At 39.1% G+C, this 10,828-nt stretch overlaps 2 protein-coding genes across 3 annotated transcripts in view; one reads left to right on the forward strand and one right to left on the reverse strand.

Moving 5' to 3' along the window:
• ptpn22 (protein tyrosine phosphatase non-receptor type 22) overlaps positions 1-10,828 on the forward strand; it is a gene marked incomplete at its 3' end in the record, with an annotated part of 240,451 nt that overhangs the window by 92,840 nt on the left and 136,783 nt on the right.
• The window catches only part of LOC112158957 (ral guanine nucleotide dissociation stimulator), a 79,495-nt gene continuing 69,880 nt past the window's right edge, over positions 1,214-10,828 (reverse strand). Inside the window, exons 17-19 of one of the 2 annotated variants that reach the window (XM_024292680.2) lie at positions 10,161-10,427; positions 9,952-10,066; positions 1,214-3,865 (exon numbers count right to left, since the gene is read on the reverse strand). In XM_024292680.2, coding sequence (XP_024148448.1) covers positions 3,690-3,865; positions 9,952-10,066; positions 10,161-10,427 — 558 coding nt within the window. In that variant the 3' untranslated portion in view covers positions 1,214-3,689. The remainder of the gene's footprint in view (positions 3,866-9,951; positions 10,067-10,160; positions 10,428-10,828) is intronic. The other variant, XM_036212849.1, reaches the window with a different exon arrangement.

Consider the following 10,828-nt stretch of genomic DNA (forward strand, 5'->3'; position numbering starts at 1 on the left):
ATAGTGATAACGGATAACGGACCCCATTTTGTAAATAAAGTGATTTGTAAGATTGGAACACTATTCCATATTGATTTAAAATACCATTTTTCATACACTGAAGAGAAAAAATAACTAATGAGATTTACTTAAGAAAATCCTTGTAACAGTTTTCACTAACGATTCTTGATTAAATTTTACTGCATTTATGAATATAAGAACTACCAACAACAATCTAGTAAAATTTACTTACGTCCACAAGTAAGGTTATGATCAAGTCTTAAGTAAATAGAGCAAACATGAATTTCTCTAATAAAATTTACATAATATTAATGGATGCTCCGAAAGTGATTACAACAATTTGAAAAGTTGATCTTACTAATAAACAATCGAAATTTTTGATTACTCATAAAAAAAAGTAAACTTCACTTCTTTACTAGAAAAATCTATGTATTTGCATAATCTTTAAATTATTATGTAGATATGAGGAATAATTAAGTTTTTACTACTTATGCAAAAAGTGTTTTTTTCCCTCTCAGTGTACCATTCGCAAAGTGCAGGACTTGTAGTAAGATTGAATGGAACCATTAAATAATTAAATATTTACCCTCTCTGCCAATGGATATCACTGTCACAGACACTGTCCTCTGATCAACTGTTTAATAACTAACAAACTGCATTAATGTTTGGCCACCCTTTAAGAAGGGTAACATGCAGAATTTTGAAAACTACAAAGGAATGCACAGGAGGAGTCATACATTATAGTTATGGGAAAGAGTAGCAGAAGCTAGACTGAGGTCAGAAGGGAGCATTTGTGGGCTACAGTATATTAATGTATGATGAAAAAGAGTCATTCAGCATCCATTTTGCACCCCAAGTTGCAGTCAGTGGCTCCGAGAAAGAGACAGGAGGCAGAGCTCGAGGTAACAAAACTGAAGATGTTGAGGATCATTTTGGGAGTTACGGGACAGATAAATAGGATTGGGAATGAATCCATTAGAAGAACTGTACTGATATTTTGGAAATTAATGCAGGGAATCAGATTGAGATGAGAACATGAGGTTGGTTGGTGTAATAGAAGCAGATGATTTCCTGGGGTCCCCTAAGGGGACCAGCTGAAAAGCAAAGGAGAATTTAAATACCGTTTTCTACATCTCCTGGTCAAAATAATTCTGTTTTCAATACATCTCTTATTTTCTAAATATGAATAGTTTTTAAAATAACAAAAGGCAACTTTTTAAATAAATTTGATGTTTATTCATATGTACATGAATATATTAATTTATAACCAAAAGATAAGATAATGTACAATGCAAAAAAAAAACAACAAAAAAAACATTTTTTTGCAAAAATCAATAAATATACGGCCTTTACAGTTTTTCCACAGAGCTGTTCGCTGTGATGTTGTCTGGAAAAAAAAATCTGAAAGAGGTGTAATCCCTCGAAGAATGACTGGCATGGTACACAACCGAGTCCAGAAAGCTGTATGTCATATTAAAAAAGTCACACACACACAGAATTTAGTCCCCCCCCCCCCTTCCCAGGGTGACAATCTCTGAGATGAAGCTCCAGGAGATACTGTAAGGGTGGGTATCTGTTAGGAACACATCAGTTGGTTAGTCACATTAAATAATATCACATTTAAATTTCAAATAGACAAGCTGCAGTGTTTCTCAGCCAACTTAGAGATGAGTCTTTGAACTGCCCTTAATAAGGAATTTAAGGTCCTAATGAAAAGAAGTGACTCCTGACATGAGAGAAGACCGAAAATATGACGCATACATGAAATGATGGCTGAACTGAAAAATGGCGAGCATGAAAAAAAACTCAGCTGATATGTGTGGTTGGAGCACTGAAGAACAAGTTTTGGCTGAATTTAACTTTAGCATTTTAGCTTCATCTGCAGATGGGAAAATATTTCCTTTATAATGCCCACATGTCATTTCCAGAAAATACAACAATAAGAACACACCCCATAGGAACGCCAAGCATTTTTTGTTCTCTTTTGTCCCAGGCCTGTGGCTAATGACAAATGAAGCATTTCTACTTCACAGACAGACTGAGGTGTTCAGAACAAGAAGTGACATTTAGTCCACAGTGAATGATAGATAACTTTTCAGAAAAGGAAGGGGCTGGGGGTCACAGTGTTCAACAAAGGGCCAGAAAACACAGCATGAGTAGCTAAAAGCTATTTCAATCTGAAGTTTTTGGCATGGGGGGTATCAGTAAGAAAGATGTAATGTTCTCTGTGGATAGATGACGAAAGCCTCTGGTCCATCATGACTGTTTCAGACAGCCCACCAAAAAAACCCATCATAAACTTCCTTACCAGACACATGCCACTAGGACCGGTCAAAATTGTGTAATGCTCATCAAAAGTGCCTGTCCCAAACAAATGCTTAATGTTTATGCAGCAATCACAGGTGTCTCTCATCACATAAGCCTACCGCTGAGACTCGTCCCTGATCCACCCCCACCATAACCAAGGGCATCATTTGCCATTTGGCATCACAGGTGACTGATGCTCTTCTGGAATGCCCGTCACAAGGGCTCATCAACAAGCGCTCATCATCCACCTCTTCCCATCAATTTGCATCACATTTTCTCCAACAAGAAGACAGTCATACAAATTGCTGCTTTAGGAAGCTGATGATGTATGTTCATTTAATGAGAAGGACATTAGATACATATTAAATGATTAGAATAAAATGGAAAATGTTATAAAAGTTAAGATTTAATGACTGGTTAGTTAAACAGGGTCTCTAAATATTTATGATATTTTGTTTTTAAATGGTTTTCTAGAAACTTTCTTGTTTTTATATTAAAATAAAAGAAGACTCGTCATTTTCGTAAATGTTTCAGCTGTAAAATCTGAAGTGTTTATTTGACATTTTATTTTATGACTTCTTGTGGTTTAAATCATTTTTAAATTTTTTTGATCAGGAATAATTTCAAACTACGTTTCCAACAAATCCAATACTGATTAAGTCACTAATTAAGCTTGAAAAAAAGAATAACATAATATAATCTCCTTTCTAAGCAAATCTTCTTTCCAAGATCTCTCTGCTGAAAGACACAAATTATGATAGAATTTGTTGCAAAACGGCAGCTCACAGCTTGGAATAGAATAAAGAAAAGAAAAAGTAAGAAGAAAAGGGGGAGATGGAGCTCCTTATAAGATAAAACTATTGGCTGAAGTGTAGACAAAAGCCAATGTCACATGGTCCACATAGACTGCACAAATGTGGATATTTACAGTTTCTGTTTTTCAGCTGTCTCAAAGTTGTCGGTCCAACGTTTTACGTGTTACACTTGACTCCTGTTGCACCCTTCACATACTTTCAGTGTGAGAGTGGAGCCAAAGGAGACAATTTTTGGAGAAGACCTTTGCTTGGAAGTGCTCCGGGAAGCTGCAGTGATCCCCAGTGGGGAAGGGGAGATGATCAGGTGATGTTAATATGTAAACAAAATGCCATGAAACAGAAAGTCAGATGCTTTCTTAAAAATAGCGCTTCGTTCAAGCAGTACCCAACTTAGAATTTTTTTTTCCATGAGTGTAGTTTTGTTGCCATGGAGACCAGCTCGATGTGTAAAGAGTCTTCAGTTGGTGCAGAAGAACTGCTCCTTCACCCACAATAAGTCAGGCTTAGATACGCTTTTCTCTCCAAAAATGTTATCTTCTGTGGTGGGGTGTAGCAGTAACAATGCCCTCAGAAAATTCCTTTAGCAATTTTCAGCCCCTTCTGTTTCATGCGAGGCAGTGTGGAACTGGACACGTTTTTGGCTCGCAGGGGCCGATTTGGGCCACGCTTCTTGAGCACAAAGTCATAGTTGGCAGTGGAGTTCATTGCGTAGAAGACGTTAGCATTTTCTGGAATCCGAAGCTCTATGGATCAAGGAAAGAAAGAAAATGAATGACATTTTTTTCTTAAGGTGCATTCACACGAAACACAATTTGTGCGACAAATTCGTGTGCCCCTCTTTCACCGTGTGGCGACTTTGCTGCTCACTGCCCGTCTAAAAATGTGTTTCTGACGCCGCGGCCTCATGTGGGAGGAGCTACCAGCTCTATCTGTGGATATCTCACTTAGAATGAGTGGAAGACACATGATATAGAGGAATAAGGTTTATTTATTATGAAGATTTCTACAAAAAAAAATCAGTTATCATGTTTCCTAGTTTTGGGTTATAATTATTATTAAAACATTTTCCTGGTACAGGGTACGGAGCCCCTGACCTGACATGGGTAATAAAAATAATTATTTCGTTCCCACAAGTTATGATTTCGCTCTCACGGATTATTAGCTCGTTCAAACAAAATAATGAATTTGTTCGAACCAAATAATTAATTCGTTTGAACGAGATCTTTGAAATAAAGAAAATCAAAAAAGGGACTCTTTTTTTTAGGATGGACCGGAAGTGGAACAGGCTCTCGAAAACGTCTAAGGACTGCGCCGCAGTGCTATTCTTTAATGAAGAAAAAAATGTACCATATTGACACGCAAGTTGGTCAGACAGTTTTTCACCATAAAGATTATACTTGTATAAACGCATCATTCTGAGCTCCGGAGTGAACCATCGGGGCCGCCGTACTGGTGAGTCTGCGTTAGCCAGGCTACGTCCACATCACAGCCATGCCTTTTGTCTGTGCTGCCTTCAGATGGAACAACCGGGGCTCTTTTGAGTGCAGATCATTTGGGATTACCTTTCACAAGTAAGTTTTAACAATCTTTTTAACATTAGAGCATTTTTAAGTGTGTATAATCGTAAACAACGTTCCGTGGCTAACAAAGTTGTGCTAATGGTAGAAACTGTTCCTCCCTCGTATTATATTTGAATATATTGTTGTTTTTTCCAGCTATCAACTTTCAGAGGTTTGCCAGTGACGTAGAATGACAGAAGTGAGGTGAAGCTCCAAAGAGAAAGGGTGGTTTGACAGAGTTCTCAGGCTCTGCAGGGAGACCTTCTAGCCAGAGGCCTTTGATTAGACCAGGAATATTGTCCATCTGAGAGAGGATGTGATCCTGTCTTCATCCATCACATCTCCAAAGGGTTTGTGTGTTTATCTGTTTTAATCTTAAATTCTTTTGTTCTCCACAATAAGAAAAATGCAACAAGAACATGTTAAAAACACCTAAAACACGATTTTCATTAGAGTGGGTCTTCAAAAGTACATTTTATTCACAAGATTAATGTAAGCTTTGAGAGTAAATGTTTTCAATTACTACCTGATTCTGTGTATTATAATTTATCATGGATTAGTTAGACATTTCAAAGGATTTTTTTAGTAACTAAAAGGCACTTGGTGCTTTGAGGCATTTTTATCATCATATTGATAAAACATTTTCTTTTAAAGAATCTGTCAGTCATCAGCTTTGTCAATGAGGACACATTATTAGCAATGATCTCTGAACGAGTTTAGCCTTGTTCTGAAGTATCTTGAATCTTGAATTGTAGCCGCTTCATCCAGAGCCATCAGGAGCTTTTCTTCAGCTCTGTCAGCATCAGGCACAAACACAATAAAAACTGCCATAAAACTATATTTCATCTGTTGTCTATGAACAGGTGGCAATTTGTCTTTCTCAAAACATCAATAATAAAAATACAATCTAATCATAAATATTAAGTAGAAGTATATATCAACATCATTAATAGAAACTAACTATTCACAGATAATTTTCTAAATGCACATAATTTTTAGTTGCATGACAGATAATGGGACTTTAAGTTTGAACAACTATGTGCGAGTAACACATCAATGTGCATCTTAGCAACACGTATTACATGTGGCCAACATGAATTTGCTTCAGTAAAAATCCAATCTAAACACACATGAGCAGTAGAAATATGACATGTGAGTAAATGTGTTTGGGTTTATGTTTCTGTTTTTAGGAGCCTCAGATAACAACCCCACTGCAGGACAGTTCCAGGACATTCTCCGCTGTATGATGGTCGCTGTGGTGTCTCACCAAGAGGATCAGGAACGTTCTGCAGAAGATTACACCGTGAACTGTCTCTCTGTCAACTGGAGACATGCACTCCACTTTGACGTCAGAAGATCTCCCATCTGCATGTATTCCTGCAGTCATGTGACCACAGATACCTGCCCGCTTATTTGGGTGGTCTTGTAGACAAAGTCCTGTCTACATTTCTAGATTTGTTATCATAAAAATCCTTAAACTGTCCTGTGAAGTCACAGCCTCTGTGCCCTCATCCTTGGATCAGACGACCATCTGCTTCACCTGAGGAACAGTGATGGGCTGGTGGTCCTCAGAGGGACAGTGAAGCTGGTCAGAGTAGCAGAATGTGAGATGCATCAGAACTGTACAGAGGAACGTGTCAGTAGCTGCGTTTCTATTAGCTGTGAAATTGCTCAATTTGGATTTGAGATAATAAAGGTGCTTAATGGAAACGTCACAACTTCGAAAATATAAATTTAATGAAAAAAAAAAGTTGTTGCGCATGGAGGAGGTTGTTTTGGGGACGTATCAAAATGGACATTTTTTCAAAAACTGCAATGGAAACACTTTTTTACAAATTAAATTCACTTCTTGGTAGGAAGTGTCTGCCCTGAGCGCTGCTCAGCGGGTTAGCATGAAAGATCCCTCAGCTTATAAGTTGCGTGTCATACAAAATCATTGGATCCACAGCTCCTCCATAAAATCATCAAGAATTCCTCATAATCGCTTCATCTGTAGCCGCTTTTTGCAGCTTGCAGCCTGAATAAGATGCGGACGTCTCCTCTGACAGACGCAGACGTCTACTTTGAAAGACGCAGACGTCTCCTTTGACAGACGCAGACGTCGCCTCTGACAGACGCAGACGTCTCCTGTGACGGACGTAGACGTGTCCTTTGACAGACGCAGACATCTCCTTTGACAGACGCAGACATCTCCTCTGACAAACGCAGACGTGTCCTTTGACAGACGCAAACGTCTCCTCTGACAGACGCAAACGTCTCCTCTGACAGACGCAAACGTCTCCTCTGACAGACGCAAACGTCTCCTCTGACAGATGTGGATGATCGCGAGTGACGTGGCAGAAGCTTGAATGGATCTTGCCATGTTTTTAAAAAGAAAAAAATGGTCCAGCTTCTCACTTGTTAAAATGGCTATTTTTTTTCAATACCACCTGACCAGTTTATCTCGTGCATCTGTGACTGTAAATGGACTAGCTGTGCTGCACACGTGTACAACACTGACGTGACCCAAACACTAATTTTTAATGAATCAAATTAGGGCAATACCTGTTGTTATCCGTATGTTTTTAATAACTTATCATGTGAGTTGGTTGGTGTTTATTCGCATAATTAAGATTTAATGGAAACAGTGTCACTGCGAAATTGTGTTTTTCTTTTTGACATTTCAAGAATTTCAATAAAGTTTTGTGCATATGTATCATGGAGATGCAGCTAGTGTCAATCTTTTAGTTTGAGCTGAAATTGGTTCTGAAAGGTGTTTTACTTGGAAAACAGATCGAGTTTACGATGACAACGACAGTTTTTATGTCTTATTGTTGTTTTTGTTCCATAAAAAAAGGCTGCACCGCATGGGAAAATGGACCACCATGGAAACTCAGAGCGCCACCATCACACCACATAACAATAAATTACACTATTTTCTTGTATTTGGTGAAAATGAAAGTGGACAGAAAGAAGTAAACGTATCTCTGCCCCATTTAGCTAAATCAAACTATTTTAACCAACTATATCTCTTTGTAATGGAACATAAATAGATCAAATGGATGTCAAAGAAAACAAAACCAAAGCAAACAAACCACAACAAGTTGAATAGTTGTGAGAGAAATTGTTTTTAGTCAAATAAAATTAACATTATTTTAGATAACTAAATGTCTGATTTTGTTAAAAGCTCTTTTAATAATGAGATATGTTTTTCTCACAACTGTGTCTTACTAGTTAGATTTGTGATGCTATCAACGAGTTTTAGTCATTAATGATTTGAAAAAAAAAGTTTCCTTTTTTGTAATAAAATGCATTAATTCATTCTACAAAATCAGACATGTTTCTGACTTTGCCGAATGAATGACTTAATTTGTTTGGTGGTTTTCTTTTCAATGGTTTTTGGCTCTCAGCATCACGGAGATAAAATACACAACAATTTAAATGAAATTGTTAATATTGTTTTGCTTCTTAAACCAATACTTCTTTTAATTACATGAAAATACCTATGTCAGATTATTGTTAAAAGATAAAATAAAACATTTTTTAAGTTATAAATACACTTTCTTCATTAAAAACTATCACTGCTGCACACTCCTTAGACGTTTTCGTGAGCCCGTTCCACCTCCGGTAACCACTTCCAGTACATCTGGAAAAAGAGACCCTTTTTATTATTTTCTTTATTTTAAAGATCTCGTTCGAACAAATTAATTATTTTGTTTGAACGCTTTAAATTATATCGTGCGAACACTTTAATTATATAGTGGGAACAAGTTAATAATCCGTGGTAATGAAATCAATTCAATTCAATTCAATTTTATTTATATAGCCCAAGATCACAAAGGAATTTGCCTCATTGGGCTTCAAAATATGAACAATAGTTAAAAACTAAACAGACTAAATAAACTGGTTAGCCCTGCCCTTGTGGCGGCCGTGGTGCAGCGGTAGGGCGGTCGACTCCTGATCAGAAGTGAGCGGGTTCGACTCCGCCTTGCCCGCCCATGTGTCGAAGTGTCCTTGGGCAAGACACTGAACCCCGAATTGCCTCTGGTGGGAGGTTGGCGCCAGTGTTCGGCAGCGGAGCCACCACCAGTGTGTGAATGGGTGAATGGGTCTGTGACTGTGAAGCGCTTTGGGCCCTTGAAGGAGGGTAGAAAGCGCTATACAAGTATACGCCATTTACCATTTACCACTTAGACCCTCCCTCCCTTTAAGGAAAAACTCCTAAAAAAACCTGAGTCAGGAAAAAAGAAGGAAACCTTAGGGATTCCCACATGAGGGAGAGATCCTATCCCAGGACGGACAGGTGATACCAGAACAGTTAAAGAAAGATTAGCTTCTACAACTATGTATCTAAAGGAGTTCATTCAGATAGAGCTGAGGGATGAGTGATGATTAAGTCCATAGTCAAGATGAACCAGAAGTGCAGTCCACGACCAGGAGCAGGAGGACAGACGACCCAGCAGGAATCACTCTCACTCAGACATGCAGGATGATAACTTGTGGGAACGAAACAATATATTTTTTTACCCATGTCAGGGTCAGGGGGTTCGTATCTGGTGCTGTGTCAGTATGACAGTCGCTTCAACTGTGTTTCTGTGTCTCTGTGGCTGAGCTTGAAGCCTCACTGTCTAGTGTTAGCCTGAGGAGGAATTAGGAGACCTTTTTCCCTTTTTTTAATGTCTCAATGAGACTCGAGCCGGCAGCCTCCGAACTGCAGCACCTCTCTGTCTTGCTGGCATATCGAGCGAGTGAGCCGCCGATCCGTCCAGAGTGCATCCCACCTTCGCCCCAGAGTAGCTAGATGAGCTCTGAGAACCTACAGCTCAAACGGGTAAAGAAAAAAGAACAAAGTTCTGGACAAAAAAGCTCGCTTAGGATTAATATTCTACCTGCTGATTAAGTCACTGAAAAAGTCATGTGTCCAAAGCTGAGTTACTGACTGGCTGATGTGACGCAGAGACCTGTCAAACTTCAGGTATTTACATTTCAGTTGCGCTGCCCAATTAGTGCCACGCCGCTCAAATCGAGCTGCTGGTAGACTTTCATGCCGCGCCCGTCGCTCAAATCGCACCGTGGGGCTTTAATTTCCCTGAACCATTGATTAAAATTGGAGCTGGCTGCCTCTGCCGCAAAAATTGCGTTCGATGTGAATGCACCTTTAGCAGCCTTTGAAATACCACAGATTTAAACCCAGACACTCAAAACAAAGAGGAAAAATTATGATCAACAGATTTCAGAGGCTTTCTAAATTAAACATTAGGATGTACGTCTGGGTGATAAATACATTTCACCTTTGTCATCAGAGATCTTTTGCATCAACTCATAGTCCTCAGCCTTCTCCCTCTCCAGATTGTGTTTGATCATGGCCTTTCTGATGATTGCCGGAGTTTTGTCCTGACTTGTTACCTATATTAGAGAGAAACAGCCCACATTTTTAATAAGGAGTTTAAAGCTCCTTAAAATTGCACCAGTCCATGTTCAGTGAAGATGGGTTCCTCACCAGGATGCTCTTGTACATGTTTCCGTTTTCCACATCAAGGCTGACCCTGATAATGCAGCAGTCGTCCACCTGCTGGTTGTACAGTGGCAGAGACAAGGTTGAGTAGGTTGATGCAGCTGAAACTGAACGTTTGTGGGAACGGGAGGCTGATAGTGGTGTGGAGGATGACACAGAAGAGGACGAGGTGCTACTGGATCCCGACCCAGAACCAGAGCTGGAAGAAATCCCGGAGGTGTCCAGGGAGGACAGAGAGGTGCACTCCCAAAACTGAAGACAGAGACACAGAAGTTACAGCCAAAGAACAGTCCCGTTCAAAACCCAGAGGTGAATTTTAAATGAAATCCAGCCGTTCTGGAGAAACTATGTACTAGAAAACAACTCAGTTTTTATATTGTGGTTGAAAACAGCAGAATCATAATTAAAACTAGGGATGTCCCAATCAGGTTTTTTTGGGCCCGACCCGATTCCGAGTCATCTGATTTTGTGTATCTGCCGATACCGAGTCCTGATACGATACTTTTATAAGACATTTGAAACATGAATAAATTGAAGAAACAGATTAGTGTTGTCCCTTATTTATATTTTAACAGTGGCGGGCCGTCAGGGCCTGCAAGGCCTTCTCTGCTGGCCTAAAAATATCTGAATCACAGACTGATATTAATTATTAT

This window comes from Oryzias melastigma, linkage group LG7, assembly GCF_002922805.2.
Source record: "Oryzias melastigma strain HK-1 linkage group LG7, ASM292280v2, whole genome shotgun sequence".
NCBI classification, from domain to species: Eukaryota; Metazoa; Chordata; class Actinopteri; order Beloniformes; family Adrianichthyidae; genus Oryzias; species Oryzias melastigma.